Genomic DNA, 22,947 nt, shown 5'->3' with positions numbered 1-22,947 from the left:
ATGAAAAGTACTCCAAACTGTCATTTCATACTTCCTACATTTACTAAACCATTCTCCCCCTTAAAAGGTAAAATAAAATCTAAACTTGGACAAAGTTTGTCCTTTTTCCCTTGCATGAAAAAAAAAATGCATCATTGTCACTTCTACAAAAGATGTGGGTTGTAGTACTAAAGAGAAATGGTTATTTTACTCCTACTTTTAAGTCACCATAATTAAGAAAGTTAAAAAAAAAAAAGAACAATTGGTACTTAAAGAATTTCATAAATTTCACTTTCAGAACATTACACTGAAGCCAATAAAAGCAAAAAGTCCAAAATATGATATGAAGTGACAAATTCACTTTGTCTTAACCAGGTAAAGAATTGATGCCATAACCATTCAATTTCTTTGTGTATAACTGTTGCAAGAATTGAAATGATAATCATTCCTGAAAAATATTCTATTCCACACTAATCAAGTATCTGAGCTAACATTTAGACAGTTCCTGAAGTTATTTCCTACAAGGATAGAATCAAAAAAGCACTATTACCTATGAGCTGCTCCATTTGATGGTTTCTCAGTAATAGTATTAAATCTGTTAATAATATTCCTCCCTATTATATCACTCAAGATAGCCAACCTTGTTGAGCATTAGAAAACTCTCAATTGCTTGTGTGTACATTCTAGCGCAGCCTAGTTAACATAGGATATATGTATCTGGAATTCATTTTATTGTCAAGCCTCATTTATATCTTTGATCTGGCATTTAATGATATTTTGGGTTATGAAAAACAGTTTAGAAAGGTTTTATATTTATACCAATGTTTAATCATTGTTCTTTTTTTTAGATAGGATTTTATTTTATTTATTTATCTATCTATTTATTTATTTGGCTGCGCCTCACGGCTTGTGGGATTTTAGTTCCCCAACCAGGGGTCGAACCCAGGCCCTTGGCAGTGAAAGCGCAGAGGCCTAACCACTGGACTGCCAGGGAATTCCCAATCATTGTTCTTGATTTCTTGGCACATGACAATTTGCATATGCCAATGTAACTCAAGAAGATAATTTAAACGGCAAAATCGAATCACATTGAAATTTGCAATTAAGTACTGCTTCTAGACCACAGATTTCTTGCTTATAGTTTTCAAAGATTTGGGATTTCATTACAAGTCTATCTTGGAACTGATTTAGTATCTTGTTTGAAATTATAACTAAAGAAATTTTAAAATAAATCTTTCCTTGGAACTTACTCCCCTGCCATTTAATTAATCCCATTTAATGAAGCAGAATTACTCCATATTTTTCAAACATGCATAAAATAAGGTTTAAGATTACATAGAACATAATAATGAATGTGTAAACAGCTCTAACACTATTTATAACATTTAAGGGTTTTTCACAGATGTCACCCTTAAAACATTTCAGCATACCTAAACAGAATAATATTGCAGTAAAGAGAGAAACTCATAATACAAGAAAACTACAGAAGAACCTTAAGAGTCAATACTATTAAAGAATTTCGAAAAGTTAATTTAGAGAGCTGTCCTTGATAACAGAAATTATGAAAGATTGTGACAAAAAAATAAATAACTAAATAAAAGATTGTGACTTTGTTAAGAAAACTGCATACAGTCTCAAGTTGCTAAAAAATCCAGGAAGACAGGTATTAAAAAATAGATTAAGAAAAATTACTAAAGATCAATATCCTTCTATCAGAAAAGAATTTCTCACAGAAGCTTTCAGAAAAGATTCCACTATTAAAATTTTGGGGAAATGAAATTATATGCATATGTCCTATTTTAAATAATCAAAACTCTTATTTAATCAGAGTTCTGATAATCAAGATATTCCTATTTTAAGTTTCAGCTCTTGACAAATTGTAATAAATTTTTTTTTTTTTTTTTGCGGTATGCAGGCCTCTCACTGTTGTAGCCTCTCCCGTTGCGGAGCAACAGGCTCCGGACGCGCAGGCTCAGCGGCCATGGCTCACGGGCACAGCCGCTCCGCGGCATGTGGGATCTTCCCGGACCGGGCCACGAACCTGTGTCCCCTGCATCGGCAGGCGGACTCTCAACCACTGCGCCACCAGGGAAGCCCGTAATAAATTTTAAAGTTACAAAATCTTATTTACATTTTCAATTAATTTTTACTTATGTAACAAAGTTTTTGCTAATATATCTAATTTTCACAAATTATATTTTCTCCACAGCCCCATTTCCCCTCACCCTGAAACTTAGACTTGGGATTTGTCATCTGCTTCTTGATAACGTCATGTGCATTATTAAGAATGGTAGATGCTTTGCTTATTCTTACAATAGGTATAGCTATTGATATAGTCTGAATTAATTATTTTTTACAATTTGCAGTCCTTTTACTTATAGTTTTTGTTGTTCTCAGGAAAGTTAAAAAAATGCTGTTAGCTTACACACTAGAAACCAAGAGCCTTACAGTATTTTAATGGGTACAACTGAAGTTAACAGGAGAAAAGGTCCCATTGCTTCATTTACTAATTTATTTTATTAAGCAAAGAGATAACTGTTCTTTCCCCGTTAAGGTAAGCATTGCATTTGCAACTTACAACCTACATATACAGTGTTTTTCCAATGAAGTATGTAGTTGGTTCATAAAACAATGAAAATTTCAAAGATAAATGATAACTCATACTATCCTATCATATTAGTAGACAAACTGACCTTAGTGTCACAAACCTATACATTATCCATAAAGTAGATTGAAATATAAAAATTCGCTACCTTGATTTTAACAGTGTTTTTAAAAACATCCCCAGTTACTTGGAAAAGATGACATCAAACAAGAATAAAATAAAATAAAATAGTCATAAAATAAAAATTAAATAGTGTTTTAAAATCAGAATTCTGAGGCTGAGTTATTCTGCTAGAAAGTTAGGAAAACATAATATATATTATACTATTTTAAGAACACAATAGATGAAAAACATTCTTTCCTTCAAGCAACATATTGGAAGATTCTATCAGAAACTGATAATTCAAATTAAAATTAAGGTACTTCACTGAAGCACTCTGAAGTACTTTTCTGCTAATACTCAAGGTATTTATTGATCAGTAGTCAATATATAATTAGATAATTTAATAAGAGTTTTATTCTACAAATAAAAGACAAAGTGCTCTAACTTATTAGGCCATAAATTCTTTATTAGATGAAATTACAAATGCTAGTCACAATTTAAAATACTAAATGCAAGTTAGAGTTTTTTCAGTACTTTTTTATGCTTAAAAAGTCAACTATAAGAAAATAATGTATAATCTGAGTCCTAAATTAATTTAAAAATTTTCTAGTGTGACAAATTTCAACAAAAGTAAAAATTGTTTATTCTAACAAAAATGTTTACGACTATATACTTCAGAAATGTAAAAACAAAATGCAGACATCAGCATCACAAATTAAAGAGAACCAAAAGTGAAACAATGTACTGCAACGGAGCAGACCCTTACTATCGGACTGAAATAGGAGGGATATTCTTACAAACGGTAAGAATTCCTAATGTGACAATATTCTGTGTGGGATGTTTTAAAGAGAGCTGAATTTCATGACAAACAAGAAATGTCTCATTTAAAATAAAGCAAAATCTTAGGCCCCCAAGTGCCCTGTATTTGAATGTGCCTTTCGGTGAACAATGATGGAATGCCTCTGACAAGTCTGAAACCTGGGGCAGGGATTAGCTGTCAACTACACAACCATCAGTGAAAGAGTACAAAGGAAACACGAATGCCTTAAGCTTGATATAGTTGATGATAAACTATATAAGGTAACATGGTACTTTAGCATAACTGAGAATCTGAATTTAAAGTACATTTTTCTATAAATGGACAATAATCAACAGTGAAGAAAACACTGAAGTTAAAAAAATCTGCTTTACACGTTTTCTGGGATGACTGGTTTCTTAATTCAAAATTCAATTCAGAATATATTGTCACAACAAAGCAAACTTTGCAACATTAGAGTGATTTGATATATCAGAGAATAAAGTGAAAGATGTCCTCAAATAATCTTTTATTAAAAAGTGAAAATCAGCATTTTATTCTGTGCTGTTTTTTGGTATTAGGACCTGATATTATATATCAGACTATCCCACCTTTAGTAAATTATTTTCAACATTACAAGCCTGTAAGTCACATACGTATAATATGAAGTTTCACTTTACACAGTATCTCTTTTAAGGAAAATAGTTCAGATTGTCAACATGCAATTAAATAATAAGTGTGGCATCCAAACCATAGATTCTGGGTAAGTAACGAACATTTCTTCAAATGATAAGTCTCAATATTACAAGAAAAATATTTTCCCACAAGCAGAGGTATACTTAAGGGGACAGCTAACCTGATTCGGAATCACTGCTGTCTGAAGAACTTGAATCACTGCTACTACTTTCAGACTCTGATGAGCTACTGCTGCTGCTTTCACTCAGTCGGGAACCACTTCCAATGTCCTTGGATGATTGAGTTTTCTCAGCTACAGAATACGAAAAGACATTAAAAATGGCAGACATTAGGCACTTCCCTGCTGGTGCAGTGGTTAGGAATCCACCTGCCAGTGCAGGGGACACGGGTTTGAGCCCTGGTCCAGGAAGATCCCACATGCTGTGAAGCACCTAAGCCCACGTGCCACAACTACTGAGCCTGTGCTCTAGAGCCGGCGAGTCACAACTACTGATGCCCGCGAGCCACAGCTACTGAGCCCGTGTGCCACAATTTCTGAAGCCCATGTGCCTAGAGCCCATGCTCCACAACAAGAGAAGCCACTGCAATGAGAAGCGAACGCACCACAACGAAGAGTAGCCCCCACTCGCCGCAACTAGAGAAAGCCTGTGTGCAGCAACAAAGACCCAATGCAGCCAAAAATAAATAAATAAATAAATAAATAAATAAATAAATAAATAAATGTATTTTTTTTTAAATGCCAGACATTAAATAGTTACAGGAACATTTTAAAAACCGGTACCTACGTTTTGTTTGATGTTTTCTAGAATTTAACTGATTACTGACATCCTGTAACTGCTTTTCCAATTCTTGTTTTTTCTGTGAATAAAGTTCTTCTTTGGACTTCATTATTCTCTTACCTGTGTGATTTAGGAGGAAAAAAAAAGAGTGAGTACAACCAAAAACTAACACAAATACCAGACTGATTTCTACTAATATAAAGAAATACATACCATGAGGTTTTACTGGTCTTTTTCTCAGACATGCAGCAACATATTTTTCCAGTTCTCTCAGTGTTGATGCTGTCAGTGCTTCAAAGTCTATATCTATCTCATTAGGGCTGGAATTTCTCAGTGAAGGCTCTCTGCACAGTATTATATGAACGACATGCCCAAGTTTATCTCCAGGGAGTTTGTTTATATCCAAGCTTAACTGTCTTTTCTCATCATAGTTCATAGGTTTAGCATTATCTTTATGTTCAGATTTCACAGCGAAGACCTGTTGTTTCCCCTTCTTTGGCTGACTGTAACAAAAGTTAAATGTAATCAAATGTATTTTAGATAATGTTATTTTAATAAGGCATCATTAAAGATACTTACTTGCACTTTTCCTTTAATTTTATTTGCTTAAACTTTTTCCTTGGATTTTCATCTCTGTTATCAATCTTTTCTTTTTTCTTTTCCCTTTTAGACTTCTCATTCTTTCTCTTTCGCTTATTGAAAGGTACTTGGGACAGAACCGGTAGCTGTTGATGAACAGCTTTAAGCTGAAAAAGGAAAAATTCTTTAAACATTCATGGCTCTAAATAATTAAAGACAGTAGAAAAAAATGAAGGCACTCAAAACTCAACATTATCCTTTGTGAAATTCATTTCCTTCAGGTTGATATTTCATTTCACAAATTCATTATTTTGAAAGGCGTATGTTAAATTTCAAAGACTACCATGTACTCAACCCATAAACTTAAATAGTCATCTAAAAACAGACTAAGAATCATTAATTTTTCCAGGCAGTCTTAAGTCTTAAATCATTGATTTTTCAGGATTGAGCTCAAAGCAGGTTAACATTTTATCACAAAAGGTAACAAATATTAAATAAAGATCTCATCCATAAACTATCCAGGTTATGTCATATAAATTGTTTCAATGAGAATTGTGGTTAGGCATTTATTGTGATTAGGAATTGTGATTAGGAATATAAATAACAGAATTTTAAGATGTATATATTTTTGAGTGGGAAAAGACTATTAAACATTAAAAACGTGCCCATAAGTAAATAAAGTCACAGTTAATACGTGCTCTAAATATAACAGCTTTTAATCTACAAATAGGATTTTATAATAGATCAGCAGCAGCAGCAGCTCATAGAAAGAATATAAAAACTTTGTAACAATATAAACAACTACCTGCTCCTGAAGCTTTTCAAGACTCTGAGCTTGTTCATCTTCAGAATCACTAGAAGAGTTATCTGCAGAGGAAGCTTCACTACTCCTTTCTCTACCAAGGGTTTCTGTGGTATCTGTTTTGATGTAACATACAGGCATACTCTCAACAGGTTCATCTGGGATCTTTGCAAAATGCATTTCGAAAACATCCTACAATGGAAAATCAGACTCTTAAGGTCTTCTGCGTTTCTGATTTAATGCAGCAATAACATCTTTTAAGAAAAGGTACATTACAGTGTCATTTTTTTTTTTTTCTGTCTGTACCTCACGGCTTGCCAGATCCCAGTTACCCGACCAGGACTGAACTTGGCCCCTCGGCAGTGAAAGCACAGAGTCCTAACTACTGGACTGCCAGGGAATTCCCTCAGTGTCTTTTTTTTTTTTTTTGCAGTACGCGGGCCTCTCACTATCGTGGCCTCTCCCATTGTGGAGCACAGGCTCCGGACGCACAGGCTCAGCGGCCATGGCTCACGGGCCCAGTCGCTCTGTGGCATGTGGGATCTTCCTGGACCGGGGCACGAACCTGTGTCCCCTGCATCGGCAGGTGGACTCTCAACCACTGCGCCACCAGGGAAGCCCCTCAGTGTCATATTTTGATGAGAATTCTATTTTTCCTTGTGGTACTCATTTCACAATATATACATATATCATAATGTATACCTTAAACTAATACAATGTCAATTATATCCCTATAAAACTGGAGTAAAAAAAGATTTACCAGAAATATAATAAGACTCATGCTTCCCTGCCTACCAACCTTAGCAACTTTTCTCCATTTTTCCAGTTAAGACAGACCTCTCAGATTATATAGGGGAAGTCCTTTTAAGATCTCCTGCCCTGTGGCTGGTGCATCATTCTACTACCTCCCAATGGCTTAGCCTCAAAAGTCCTTGAGCCTTCCCTTCAGTGGGACACTGACTGCAGTCAACCCTCTCTCAGATACATACTGTCCTCTCTTCACTACTATTTCCCCACTACCTTCTATATGTAGGGCAGCTTCATTAACAGATTTACTACGAATGGATGCTATGCCTCAGAAAACAAACCACCCCCACAATTTTAAGAGTATAAATTATGCTTTACTACTTGGCGGGGGTGGGGGTGTATTCTTTATCTCTTGAGTTATGGTTCTAAAATTTTTAAACTATGTTCAGAGGAAACTCACTTTCAGAGCACAAGTAAAAACTCACCTGAAGCATTCTTGCCATTGTAACTACTTCATGATCTGGAGGACTGTATTGGTAGCAATTCATGAACATTAATCTAACATCTGCAGCAAATTCATACGCATGTTTATATTCTTGGTTATCCATTTTTGCCTAAATTAAGGAAAATTACAGGATTCATCAACAATATAGTTCAATAATTGTTTGAGCACCTATGTTAAGTGTTTATATTATGAAATAATTCAAACATACAGAGGAATAATAGATAATACCAAAACCAGATACCCACCATCCAGATTTGACAAACATTAAAATTCTGCTATGCTTGTTTTGTATTTTTAGACTTTGAAAAAATCCAGTGAATTTTGACAAGTAGAGACAAAGGAGGGTGTTTCAAGTAAAGAAGAGAACAGGAACAAAACCACAAAAGCAGGAAAAAAACAGTGTTTCCAGATAATCTTGGATAGACCAGTTTGATTGTGGGAAAACAATGAATAAATAAACTCCTTAAATGAGCCTTGAACATCTAAATGAAAGGTTTATACTGTATTAAAATTCTCCTGGGAATGAAAAGACATTAAAAATTGAACAGAAGAGAAATATCAGGATGGGTTACATTTTTAGGTAGCTGCATATAAAGTGGATAGAAGTGAGGATACAGAGTAGCCAGGTAGGCAGCCACTATAAAAAGAAAAATGAGCAGTCAAGAAAATCCTATAGACTGCTGGGCAAAACAAGTGTATATTAACAGACAATCCATGAATAAATACAAAAGGCCCAAAACAAATACAGCATGCCAGACATCATTTGTAATTAAAGAAACACAAAACTAAAACAAGAAACATAATTTTCTACCACTCAGATCACTGGCAACTGGGAATGATTTTGGAGAACTAAATTAAATAAAGTCACTATCTTCTTATCCCTGGAATTCTATAATAGCCTCCTAAATAACCCAGTCTCCACATTGCTGCTACAGAAGTTACTGTAGGAATCAAATATGAGGACATAATCCTCATGTTTAATGCCAGCTCTCGGCCTCTACAATGAGGGTCTTTCATGTTCAAGCCCCAGTTTCCATCCAGTCTCATTTTCCCCTACTCACTGCTTCATATTGTGTCTCATGTTGGCTTAAATATTGTATTCTGGATGCTTTTATGATCTGAGGGCCTTCCAACTTGCTCCCCCTGCCTGGAATGTCCTATAACTCAGGGGTCCCCAACCCCCAGTCCTGTTAGGAATAGGGCCACACAGCAGGAGGTGAATGGCGGGTGAGCAAGCGAAGCTTCATCTGCTCCTCCTCGTCGCTTGCATTATCACCTGAACCATCCCCCCACCGACCCGTCCGTGGAAAAATTGTCTTCCACGAAACCAGTCCCTGGTGCCAAAAAGGTTGGGGACTGATGCTATAACTTACTAAGTCTTACTTATCCTTTAAGACTCAGCTCAGGTTTACCTATTTCAGGTATTGTTTCATGACCTCTCATGTAAGTATTAGGGGAAAGTAGAAAAGCATATTTTGAAGAGATAATGCTTAAAATTTTTTTAGAACTTCAAACATGAGCTTCAGATTGGAAGTGCTAATTTCCAATCAAGATGAATACAATTAAATGCACAACCAGCGAGAGGAAAGACAGACTGCCTACAAAGGGATGACAAGTAGACTGACAGCAGACTTCCTAGCAGCAACAATAAATGCCAAAGGATATTGTCCTAGTGCTGAGGGAAAATAACTGGTCGTTCTAGAATTCTATAGTCAGTTAAAGAACCATTCAAGAATAAAGACAAAATACAGACACTTTCAGAGATAAGGCTATTAAGAGTTTACTACCTATAAATGCTCATGGAAGAACCACTGAAGTTGGCACTTCAGCAAAAAGAAAACAAACTAAGAGGGGAAAGAGTAAGAAGCAAGAAATGAGGGTGAGCACAAAAATCAGTAACATGTTAATAAACAATGTTGATGATGAAATAATAAAACAAAACTGTGTTTAAAAGAACCAAACTTCTAGACAATAGTAAAGAACAAGGAGTACAATGAGTAGTCATTCAGGAGGAACACTGAGATAATGCATCATTTTGAAAATGCTACAGTTCTACTCTTTTAGTAGTTTCCCTTAAAATGAATACACATAATTAAATTTTTCCAATAATTTAAAGCTTCCAAATCAGCAATAAAGAAAACTTACCAATCTGGCAGAAGACCAAAAAATGCAAGAGGATTAGAAACCACATAAATGCCTTGCCAAAAGAACCTCTTTTGTGTTATAATTATGCAAATTAAAAATACTTTTAATATATAACAAGAAAATATCTACAAAGTAAAAATTCAGGGTAGAGTTGTATTACATACTGTACCTCAAACATTGTGGTAAATAACCATGAATGTGTTTGAACTGAAGAAAATAAAAACATAACACTTTAAAATGTTCCCATGATTTACTTCAGGTGGTATGACTACTGGTGATTTTTTCTTTTATCCTTTTCTGAATTTTAAATTTATGATGACAAGATTACTTTTATAATCAAGAAAAGAAGTTCCTCCTATTAACACAACATTTACCTTGATGGTTCCAAGATCCATTGGATTTTTCACAATATCATTGTAGTTATGCAGTCCCAAAGCATTAATGTCAACAGGATTATAAAAGGGCCATGCATATGACAAGTGTTTCTTTGCAAGCATTTCTTTAAGAATCTCATTACAGTGCCTTAATTGTTCGGTTACTTGAACATTCTTTACAACTTTATATTGTTGCTGAGAATCCGTCAAAACATTCATCAGCACATTTTCTTTTATAGGTGGCATTTTCGCTGATTTTTTTTCTGTAAGTGTTGGGGAAGATTCACCACTGGCTTTAACTACTGAAGCTGTAGGAATTGTTGTATCTGCTTTCCTCTTCATACCCTTTGTAACCTAAAACAAAACAATTTAAAAACAAAAAGAAAACTATATATAAGGTGACATTCAGAGCAACAGTTTCACACTTTGATCATTACCCTTATCAGTTAAAAAATGGAAATGATATTTAGCACCAAGTCTTCCGTGTATTAAGTATTGGTAAAGGTTAATTTTTCTTTCATAGGTAAGATGAATAGTTCAGATATTTCCTTCCCACATCCCAAAGAACTGTCTGGTACAAACTTTTGAGACCAATGAAAGATGGGGGGAAAAATTCATGGTTATATCAAAAAGTTTCTGAATACCTGAAACCAGCTAGGGTATACAATTTTAAAAAAGAAAATTATCAACCCACCAAGTTGTGAGCCAATAAAAGTTATATCACCCAAAAAAGAAAAAAAAAAGTAGTTAGACAACTGATATTAATACTACAAAGATACTAAATCAGTTCAAATTCTACCTAAGGAATCTCTAAAATTTGGTTTGCCTCCCAGGTCTCTTTAACAAAATGTACACAGACAAAAAGACTGACTGCTGTATGCTGAAGATCAATTTTCTTATCAACTTATAAAAAGGTATAAACTAACACACCATCGTAAAGCAATTATACTCCAATAAAGATGTTTTTAAAAAAAGGTACAGACATCACATCAAACTTACACTGAAACATTTTAATGCTACAGTAAACTTACTTGGGTGCCTGTTTGTGAGGCAGAGTTCAGTGGAGCACTTTGTGCCATGTTTGAAGGAGAAATAGATGTTTCGGGAAATACAGAGGGAATTGCTTGCTGCTTAATTATTTTTTCCAGTGCTTTGAGGGATTGTTTTTCTTTAACAGAAACTGCTGCATTCTGTTGAGTATCTAGTAAAGTGTGAACCACAGTCAGTATCTGAGTAAAACAAACTATTTTTCTTTTAGCATTCTACTTTAATACATTTAGTTCAGCTTTTAAAAATATAAACACAGTTTACACTCACATTCCCCTTTGAAACCCTCCCACACATACTTGCTGACAGTTAGACTGATTTAGATATAATACTGGAGACTTCAAAACCTGTTATATTAATGGTAGGTTTATCAATTTAATTCAAAAAGGTGCCTGGCTTAAACTCAGACTAACAGAGCTCTGTGATTTTAGCTTCAGATTGCTGTAAACCCAAGCAAAAATTTCAGACACCCTGGTGATAACTATATGGTACTACGTGAGGTCTTCAGAATGCTCTGCATAAATATCCTAGGACATTTGTTTCAGATAGTCCATCACTGGCTAACACAGAACAACAGGTGTGAACATAATTCTCTTATCAAAGGAACATTTGTGCGTGTTCTTTTGCCCTATATGTTCCCAAACAGTGCTAGGACTGGAGACATTTGGATCACATCACCTTGAAATCTATTACAGTCAGCACTCAGTATCCATAGGTTCCACATCTGTGGATTCAACCAACCTTGGATACAACACTCAGAGGCAACCCACGGATACGGGTGACCACTGTACTATGCCATTTTATGTAAAGAACTTGAGCATCCGAAGATTTTGGTATCCACGGATGGGTCCTGGAGCCAGTCCCTTGTGGATTCTGAAGGATGACTGTATTTCAAAAGCCCATCCTTCCATCTAGGCAACTCTATTCTTCTAATTGCCCAGGCCAAAAACTTTGGAGTCATCTGTGACTCCACCCTCTCTCAAACCCAATTTCCAATCCATTAGCAAACTTTTTTGCTCTATCTTCTTATCCAGAATCCAACTATTATTATAGGTGGTAATAACCCTGAATTACTGCAGTAGCATCCTACAAGGCCTTCTTTCCTTCTGCTTTTTTTTTTTTTTTTTTTTTTTTTTTGGTACACAGGCCTCTCACTGTTGTGGCCTCTCCCGTTGCGGAGCACAGGCTCCAGACGCGCAGGCTCAGCGGCCATGGCTCACAGGCCCAGCCGCTCCGCGGCATGTGGGATCTTCCCGGACCGGGGCACGAACCCGTGTCCCCTGCATCGGCAGGCAGACTCTCAACCACTGCACCACCAGGGAAGCCACCCCCCTTCTGCTTTTTACATCCTATAGTCTATTCTCAAAACAGCAAGCAAAGGGATCTTTTAAAATTCAAATAAGATCATGACACTTCTGCTCAATGTCCAGTGGCTTCTAATCTTCTCTCCAAGTAAAAGCCAAAGTCCTCACAATGGCTTGTAAGGAACCATGTGACCTCTCTACTTTTTCCCCCTACCTCTGTGCTCCTTCCAACCTCACTTTCTATCACCCTTCCCCTCACTTATTTCACTCCAGACTACTGGCCTGCTGTCCTCAAGTTTGGTAACCATAAGCAGACTATTTGCTCTGCCTGGCAGGAGACAGCCTCATGGCTCACTTCAACACTCCCTTCAGGATTTACTCAAATGTCACCTTCTCAAGCCACCCTATATAAAGCAACCCTCTCTATTCCACTACTCTTTAGTTCTCTTATTTTTTCCATGTCATTATCATATTTGACATACAACATACAGTATCCCTGACTCTCCAAATTCTATAAATCTGGGAGTTAATAGAACACAGATGGATTTTATGAAAATATCTAATACCAAGCCCTGAAAAATACCTCAATATTTAGAGATTGAGTAGAAGAGGATAAGGCCAAGAAGACTACAGAATGGGAAGTAAACCCTCACAACTAGTGTGCACCAAGAAATAACGGCATTTCAAGAGACAGCAGCCTTCTAAAGCAACTGATAGGGATCAAGTAAAATGAGAACAGAAAAATATTACTTAAATTTAGCAACATAAAGACTACTGACAAGACTTTCTAGTGATGTAGTAAGGCTAGAACCTATACTGAAGTGAGTTCATGAGTATGTAAGAGGAAAGCAAAAAACAGGACAGTGGCTGGAAGGATATAGAGAAAAGATGAGTTTTAAAGATGAGATACTAGAGCATGTTTATAAAACTAACCTGATAGAGAATGAAAGATTAATGACGCATGAAACAAAGGGGATAACCAAAGGAATAAAATCCTTAAGAAGGTAAGGAGGGAAGCAAGATCCAGGTCATAAATGAAGGCAATGGCCCAAAGTGATGGAAGGGAAAAGGCCTTTGCCCTAGCTGAGCCCTCTGCCTGGAATGTTCTTTGTTCAAATCTTAACTTCTCAATGAGGCCTACTTTGAACCTATCACGTATGTCTCTCTTTCACTACTAGAATGTAAACTCCAAGATGGCAAAAGTTTTTGTTTTGTTCATTGATATATCCCAAGAATACAGAACAGTGTTCTGGTACATAAAAGGTACCCAAATATTTGTTCAATCAGTAAATCAACACCAATTCAATTCAAAGTACTACTTAAAAAATTTTTTTTCTTTGCCATAAAGTATCAACATGTAACCACATTATTTAGACTAGCTACTGTCACATGGCAGTTTCCCTACCACTGTGCATGAAAAATGACATGACTTAGGCAGTAGAAAGCTCCTACTAAAAGTTACTTGGAAACCTAGACCTTCACACCAAAGCCCAATCCTACCTATCTGTCAAGGCCAAACTCAAGTTCTATCACCTCTAAAGCCCTTCCCAGCTTTTCCAGTGCAAGTCAATTTCTCACTCTTGAACCATAGCACACACCATGTGTAATTTCACCTGACACTTATTGTAATGCATTGCCGTTTTATTTCTAACTTAAATGTAAATTTAAACTGAGAGTTAGGGTGGTTATACTTTTTTGTAGTCCCAAAGTACGTGCCTTATAGGGACAAACATCCAAGTAGGTACTGACAGAAAAACAGAGTCAAAGAACTTTTGTCTAAGGGAAACCTATGCTTTTAGCAATAACCTGAGCACCTGAAATAAGTAGCTACAACTTAACCATCAAGAAACTGTTAAAGTGTTGTTTTAAAGGAAAAAATTCTAAAGGTAAGTAATTTTCACCTTGCTAGAGATAATATTTTAAGTCAGCAATAATTATCATCTTGTTTTAACAATTTAAGTAACATACTGATCTATGTGTTTTTTGCCTCACAAGGGCTTATTTTAAACCTCTTGTGGAAACCTATGCTTATATGGTCAGACTTACGATCAATCTTCTCCAAAAATAATAAAATAAAAACTTTATTAAACAGTGAGTATCTCACAGGATGGATGGAAAGCAAGCTATAAGTCATGACCCATCCTAAAGATCTATTAACAACCAGCAAAAAAGTACATCATACTATCAATAAAACAACCTCAACCATCACCTGAATTGGTACAAGTCTCATATGTCCCAGCCACTTAACATATACTTTACAAAAATTCACAATCATGAAAGCTAAATATTTTCCAGATATTATAGATGAGGAAACTAACATGGAATGATTAAGGAACTTAACCAAGGTTTACAGCTTCAGTGACCCAAAGATAAACCAACATTTGACCTATGACAATCTTGATTAACCTCTACAATAAATCCATCTGAATACTTAAGATTAATTTTATAACTTCATATTTAAATATTAGGATTATTAGCTGTAAAACATCTCCCCCTAAAGTTCTGAGTTAAGATCTAGAAAAAGAGCATCTTCAGACCCACCAGCAACACTTCATTCTTAGCTATGGGATCTTCTGACACAGAGAAATGCTGGCAATTTTGGCCCTCTTAATTAGTATAGCACAGATACATGATCTACTAAAATAGTAATAGTAACTGTGAATTACTTGGTGCCTACTAAGTGAATGGCACTATTCTATAGGAAACTTTACTCCAAGGCCATAATCTATACAGTCCTCCCAATCTTGTATGATAGCCATCCTTGTGCTCAAGGTTTAGCAGATTGTTTAAAGGGACATTTCAGATGTAAAAGGACTTCTAGATGTCTACCTCCTTTCAGGTATTTATTATTTATTTATTTATTTTTATTTATTAATTTTTTTGGCCATGCCGCATGGCTTGCAGGATTAGTTCCCCGACCAGAGATCGAACCCGGGCCCTTGGCAGTGAGAGTGCCAAGTCTTAACCACTGGACTGCCAGGGAATTCCCAGGGATTTATTATTTAATTATAGTCATTATAGATATACACACATTCAAATATATATGGAAAAAAGAAAGAGAACATAAACCTTTTCTTGCTTACCTTTCTTTATTCTTTCCTTACCACCCACAACTTGCTCTTCTTGTGGCATCTGAGATAATTTCTGTCTGAACAGATTTTCTAGAGCTTGTGCCATAAGAACGATGTCATCTCCAGGCTAGAAAATATATAAAATGTAACATAAGTTTACACAGTATGGTCACTGTATCAAATTTCTATAATTCAGGCTACCTTAGTGAAGGCAGTGCCATAGTACTCTTAGACAGTATTTACTAAACAGTATTTATCACTTCTAAATTAAGTATAGCAGCTCACTTTTAAAATTCTAACATCCTACCCCTATAACTTCTAAAAAGGACTGAGGATGCCATTCGGAGCACTAAGGGTTAAAATCCAACCAATCCTACTAATACAAAAAGGTATTAGAAATTAGAATTTCTACCTTACAAATAGGATAAAGTAAAACTTGTTCATGGCTGTGAAAAGCACCTCATGGTTTGACTTGACGTGATTCAATTTTCAATTAACTAAGCAATAAAGTGACACTGTAGAGCTAAGTTTTTAAATCTTAACTATCTGCTTAGAAGTCTTTATCTTGCTTTACTTGACTACTGAGAAAAAACTAAATTACAAAGCAAAGCCTAAAGCAGACACCTATTTCTAAGATAGGTAGTTCAGGAAAATTACTGAATTTTGTTTTAAAATATTAAATGTAAGAGGACTCTTTACAATTATTAAATTAAAATGAATTTGCCAATGGTACTTTCAGAATACCATTAGCTCTGATTTTTAAAAAATTCATAGTAGCTAATAGTCTTAAATCTATTATACATAAGGTGGCACTGATGATCACCTTGGAAACTAAACCAACATTTCTATTACATTTCAGTGTCACTAGTGATTTTGAATAAATGGAAAATAAGTTTTAAAAATTTTAGATAGCATAGAACAGCTTGAAAAGGATGCAGTACTTAGGGAAACAGGAATCCTATATGGAGGAAAATTGAATACACAAATCCAATTTTATGGATGAAGACAAAAGTGAAGATTAAGTTCAAAATGTCCACATATATTATCATACAGTCTAACACATTAACACAAATGCAAAACTACTACTGAGATATAACACAATGTGTCTGATCTTTAAGTTAACTTGTATGAAGTTTAGAAGTATGTAATTTGGCCTTCCCTGATGGTGCAGTGGTTAAGAATCCGCCTGCCAATGCAGGGGACACGGGTTCGAACCCTGGTCTGGGAAGATCTCTCATGCCACAGAGCAACCTAAGCCCATGCGCCACAACTACTGAGCCTGCGCTCTAGAGCCCGTGCTCCGCAACAAGAGAAGCCACGGCAATGAGAAGCCCGCGCGCCCTGCTCACCGCAACTAGAGAAAGCCCACGTCCAGCAACAAAGACCCAACTCAGCCAAAAAGAAAGAAATAAATAAATTTATTGAAAGAAAAAATAAGTATGTCATTTGTTTGGCTTCTTAGATTATAACTAGAGATCCATGCCATAAAAATTTAACCAAGATTAGTGTATAATAAGATTTATCATTCATATTTTAACTAAAAAAGCAGAAGTGTAGTAGAGAACATTTTGAGATAATTTATTCACAGAAACCAGCAATCATTAGTATTTTATTTTTTAAAACATAATAAGCCATTATAGCTATTCAGACAAAAATATAGCAAAAAATATGGCAAAATGAAATATTGATACATGAAAATTAGGAAATAAAGTAAAAAACATTATCTTTAAAAATATGGAATGTACCCCAAATCAAGACTTGAAATTTGAAATCAGCACACTTATTTATACATATCTCTTTGCTCTGTATGTAAGAGAAAAGAATTAGCAAGTATAGCATAAGGCTTACAGACCTTGTTGTATAAATAACAATTTGAAAACATTGTATTGAAGTCTTCTATACATTCCGAAGCTTTCACATAATATTTATGTTCCAAGCGTTTCCGGATTGTATTTAAATCCATTGGGTTTTTTATTATGGTATAATAATCCTATGGTGTAAGAAGAAATTCTAAATGTTAGTACTAAGAATGAATTCACTACAATTGGTACACAAAGAAATTTAAGAAGCTATACACCTGTAACTAGAGAGAGCACTGATTAAAAGCGATAATATAGAAACCAAAACCTTTTGCGATGAGAAACAAAGTTGATTACCATGGCATTTTTCTTCAGAGAGAAGGAAAAAAAAAGCCAATAAAGAAAGAATAACGAAATAATATAAGAGTAGAACCATCCTGGAAAATAACAAGGGCATGAAGAAAAAGAAACTAGAATTTATGGAGTCTGATAAATCCAGAGTGCAATCCCAGCTCTACAGTTTACTAGTTATATTACAAATTACTTAACCATTCTGTTATCAGATGGCTAAAATTCTTAATATAAGACCTAAAGTTGAATTCTGTATGTGAGACACCTAAGTCTGTCAGGACGTGTCAAGAGTGACTTCTTGGAGAAGGGAACACTTATGACAACCTTACACCAAAAGGTCAAGGGACATATGCTATAAACAAGAAAGCATATGTTGATACTTAAAATTTACCACAACTTGCTAAAAGAGAATTTCAATGCTCAGAAAAATGAGTTTTTTGTTTTAGGAAAAAATACTCGTTGGGATATTCTTTAGTGGTGCTGAATAATTTATTTATTAAGTTAAATATATTTCATAATATTTCTATCAGAGGATATTTACAGGGTTTTACTTGTTTTAAACTAACATAATTATAAGATACACTCACAGGCAACTTTAGTTTGACAGCATCCACAGGCCGCTGAAAAGGCCAGGAGAAACTATGCTTCCACAAAGCCTTCAGGACAACTTTTTGTAGATACTGCAGTTGATTCGTCAATCGCCCATTTTTCTTAGTATTTATATACGCTGGTGGTGGAGGGTTAACAATAGCTGTTTGTCGACTTGGCAGAGACATTCTCAACTGCTTCAAGTCCTTATATTCTAATGTTGTCTATAGGTATATGCCCTAAAAAACAAACAAAAAAAGAAACCAGAAAACAAACAACAAAAAAACTGAGTTATTTTCAAAGCACCTTTAAAATGGTTTTTATAGGAACAGAAAAGTTTTCTTCAAGAGTAGCAGATTTCATATTTTAAAGCATATCATGACTAAGGCAGCAAAAAAAAAAAAAAAGAAAAAAGAAAAGCCAAATGATAAATTTATTTGTAAACAAATACGAACCTTTTTCTATGTAAGTACTAAAAGTTGTTTCATTATGTATGCCTCCATTTTGGATGATTTAAGTTATTCCAATCTTTTACAGTAATTTCTTTCGTCTTTCTTAGATACAAATTGAGGTCTCAGCAGGAAAAGTCTATAAATTCTTGGTAAAAATGAAATAACAGGGAATGTTAAAGAGATGGTTAAAGAATAACTATCTGAGTACATAGTTATTCTACAATTATTAATCAGTGAAGGGAGAAAGGCAAAGGAATTTTTCTGGCTAATGTAAATAATGTGATTTAAAAGCGAATTATTAGGAAGAAAAATGACAAGTGTTAATATGCTACTCTTTAGTGAATATTTCTATACCTAAAATAAAATACTTTAAAGCTTCACGAGTATTTCAGAAAGATGGTATCTAACATTCCTAGGCAACATTATTACTTTAAGGATAACAGAGCAAAGGTACTACCAAGTGTATCAGCAAAGTATGACTATTAAATAAATTGTCCATTTTTCAGTGTTAACATTTAGCCAATTTACCTTTTTTTTCATTAAAGCAGTGTTAGTTTTCAGCTCCTGCTGCATATTAATCACTTGTGGATCCTTCGTTTAAAATTGTGGCAAACTACATACAGCATAAAATTTACTATCTTAACTATTTTAAGTGTACAGTTCAGCAGTGTTAAGTATATTCATATTTTTGAGCAACTAACCTCCCAAACTTGTTCATCGCACAAAACCAGAACTCTATACTATACCTATTAAACAACTCCTCATTCTCCCGTCTCCCCAGCCCCTGGCAACCACCAATCCATTTTCTGTTTCTATGAATGTGACTACTCCAGGAATCTCACATAAGTAGAATCATACTGTATTTGTCTTTTTGTGACTGGCTTATCTATTTTAGCACAATGTCCTCAAGGTTCATCCATATTGTAGCATATGTAAGAATTTCCTTCATTTTAAGGTTTAATAATATTCCATTATACGTATACACATTCTGTCTCCCCATTCATTCATTGACAGACATTTGAGTAGCTTCCACCTCTTGGATATTGTGAATGGTGCTGCTATAAAAACATGGATGTAGGGGCTTCCCTGGTGGCGCAGTGGTTGAGAATCTGCCTGCTAATGCAGGGGACACGGGTTTGAGCCCTGGTCTGGGAGGATCCCACATGCCGCGGAGCAACTGGGCCCGTGAGCCACAACTACTGAGTCTGCGCGTCTGGAGCCTGTGCTCCACAATAAGAGAGGCTGCGATGGTGAAAGGCCCGCACACCGCGATGAAGAGTGGCCCCCGCTTGCCACAACTAGAGAAAGCCCTCGCACAGAAACGAAGACCCAACACAGCAAAAATAAATAAATAAATGTAAAAAAAAAAAAACCATGGATGGATAAATATCTCTTCAAGACCCTGCTTTTAATACTTAGAGATATATCCCCAGGGTGCAGAAGTGGAACTGCTAGATCATATGGTAATTTTATTTTTAATTTTTGAGGAATCCCATACTGTTTTCCACAGCAGCAACACTGTTTTACATTCCCACCATCTACAGGGTTCCAGTTTCTCCACATCCTCACACCACCTGTTACTTTGTTTGTTTAATAGTAGCCAATGTAATGGGTGTGAGGTGTTGTGGATCATTTAAAAAATATCAATGCCCTTCTGAGATGGCCCATCTCCCAAGGTCCTCTTGCCTTTTGAGACGGACCACACTCTGTCTATGGAATGTGTATCTCTCTAAATAAATCCACTTCTTACCTATCAAAAAACCCCCAAAAAACAAAGAAACAAAAAAACAATGCCTAGGTCTAAACCTCTGGAGATACAGCTTGAGAATCAGTTTTGTTTCTTTTTTAAGTTCCCTGGACATCCTGATATGCAGTCAGGTTTCAAACCACTACATTAAAATGAATTAACTTGGAGATGACTTATAATTTTATCTCATCATTTCACTTTTCTCCTCATCTTATACAAATATGAACTAGAACTCAATAAAAAGTCATTGAGAAAAAAAAATTCATTGAGGGGGCTTCCCTGGTGGTGCAGTGGTTAAGAATCCGCCTGCAAATCCAGGGGACACGGGTTCAAGCCCTGGTCCAGGAAGATCCCACACTGCAACGAAGAGTAGCCTCCACTTACCACAACTAGAGAAAGCCCGCGCACAGCAATTAAGACCCAACACAGCCAAAATAAACAAATAAATAAACAGATAAATAAATAAAATTTTAAAAGTCATTGAGAAGAAAGAAGGTGCTATTCTAGTGTTGCAACTGCAACTGGCTCTTATCCTGGCTTTGCAATTATTTAAAGCTAGCCTACCTTTTGAATATCCCAATCACTACACCCTCCCTTCTCCACAGAGATAACCACTACGATGACTTCTATCTCCATACATTAAATTGTGACTGTTTCTGAACTTTTACATAAATATAGTATTATTTACTATGTATTATACTGTGCCTAGCTTTCTTTCACCAATATTTTTTTGAGATTTATCCATGTTTTTGCCTATGTTGTTTGTTCAATTTCACTTTCATTACTGTATTCTATTCTATATACTGTACAATTATACTGTAATCTATTGTAAAATTATACCAAAATTTATCCATTCCTGTTGAGACTTTTGGGTTGTTTCCAGTTTTTGACTATGACAAATAATACTATGAAATACTTTAGTGTGTACGTACATGCATTATGCTGGGTATAAACCCAGAAGTAAAATTGTTGGGACATAGGTTATGCATATGTTCAGCTTTAATAGACACCACCAGTTTTCCAAAATGTACCAACTTATATACACAACAGCAGTCTAAGAATTCCAGTTATTCCATATCCTTGTCAATATTTGGTAATTATCAGCTTCTTCCATTTTAGCTATTCTGGTGGGCGTACGATGGGATCTCATTGTGATTTTATTTTGTATTTCTCTGATGAGTCCTCCTCCAAAATAAATCTCAAATTCTCACTACTTCCACCACTATGACCCTAGCCCCAGTCATTATCACCTCTAACAAAGACTAATGCCATCGCCTCCAAACTGATCTGAAACCTCCCAAGGTCTGGTTCATTGTTCTGTTCCTTCCACCTCCACTCCTCCTCTCCCAGCTCAATCACTTCACACCAGCCATCCTCTTCTTTGAGTTCTTTGCATCAAGCCAGTTCTGGTCTCTGGGCCTTTACACTCTGCTTGAAATGCTCTTATTTCAGACTGATTCAAAATCATCAGCTCCTGAGGGAGACTTTTTCTTCACAAACTCATTTTAAATAGGCATACTTACCCCTCCTCCCCAATTCCAATCCATCAGCCATTTCTCTGCTTCACCAACATATTTTTGCCTACTTGCTTACTGTCTGTCTCCCAACCCACCCTCCCACCAACTCCCAGAATGTAAACTCTATGCTGGCCATGGACCTTGTTTGTATTGATCCAATGCATAGGACAGAGCCTACATATGCTGAATTTAAGTGTTCAGGTTCAATTTTATGTTAGAAATAAAGCAGATGTGACTTGTTTATACAGGGAGAAGTAGGGAGAGAAATCAAGGATGATTTACTCTTAAGTTAGTTCCTACTGCTCAGGAATCCGCCTTCAAAATATATATATATATGAATGAATGAATATACATCAATTATAAAATGCTTTTTCCAAACCTGTTCCACTCCTCAAAACCTCAGGCCCACTATACCCATTTGCAGAGGATCTCATCTTAGTTTACATGAGAAACTTTTAAAAATTAATTTCTTAGCTTCTCTTATTTCCTACTCTATTACCTCTTATTTAATAAGTGCCTCACCTCTTTTCCATAAGGACCTTCTTTCCCTTTTTCCAGAAACCTATTATTTCATTAATAATTCCTTTATCTCCATTATTGTATGTTTCTTTTTTATTAGGTTTATGAAGCCTTTCCTCTATTTAAAGATTATGCAACACATAGTTCTGTTTCCTGCTTTGTCTTAAGGCTTCATTTTCTATATTTGTTTACATTATTAGCTTCTGCTGATATCTCTGCCTACAGACATGTTCTAATCAGAGTCTTAAAATTTTTTTTCTTAAAAACACCTTTCCATACGAAAATCTGCACGCAGACGTTTATAGCAGCTTTGTTCCTAATTGCCAAAACCTGGAAGCAACAAAGATGTTCTTCAGTAGGAGAATGGATAAACTGTGACGCAATAGCCAGACAATGGAATATTACTTAGTGCTACAAAGAAATGATTTATACAGCCACAAAAA

General features: G+C 35.5%; 1 protein-coding gene across 1 annotated transcript in view; it reads right to left on the bottom strand.

The window, feature by feature from the left end:
• Positions 1-18,463, bottom strand: part of BRDT (bromodomain testis associated) — a 48,717-nt gene extending 30,254 nt beyond the window's left edge. Inside the window, exons 1-11 of the mRNA XM_032641909.1 lie at positions 18,269-18,463; positions 17,384-17,521; positions 15,544-15,658; positions 11,141-11,310; positions 10,110-10,463; positions 7,571-7,699; positions 6,342-6,530; positions 5,537-5,703; positions 5,171-5,460; positions 4,964-5,077; positions 4,339-4,470 (exon numbers count right to left, since the gene is read on the bottom strand). Of these exons, the coding sequence (XP_032497800.1) occupies positions 4,339-4,470; positions 4,964-5,077; positions 5,171-5,460; positions 5,537-5,703; positions 6,342-6,530; positions 7,571-7,699; positions 10,110-10,463; positions 11,141-11,310; positions 15,544-15,658; positions 17,384-17,521; positions 18,269-18,457 (1,987 nt within the window). The 5' untranslated portion in view covers positions 18,458-18,463. The remainder of the gene's footprint in view (positions 1-4,338; positions 4,471-4,963; positions 5,078-5,170; positions 5,461-5,536; positions 5,704-6,341; positions 6,531-7,570; positions 7,700-10,109; positions 10,464-11,140; positions 11,311-15,543; positions 15,659-17,383; positions 17,522-18,268) is intronic.
• Between the last annotated feature and the right edge of the window lie 4,484 nt (positions 18,464-22,947).

The sequence above is a fragment of the Phocoena sinus genome, chromosome 1 (assembly GCF_008692025.1).
Source record: "Phocoena sinus isolate mPhoSin1 chromosome 1, mPhoSin1.pri, whole genome shotgun sequence".
Classification (NCBI taxonomy): domain Eukaryota; kingdom Metazoa; phylum Chordata; class Mammalia; order Artiodactyla; family Phocoenidae; genus Phocoena; species Phocoena sinus.
This window is presented reverse-complemented; position numbering and strand designations above follow the sequence as displayed.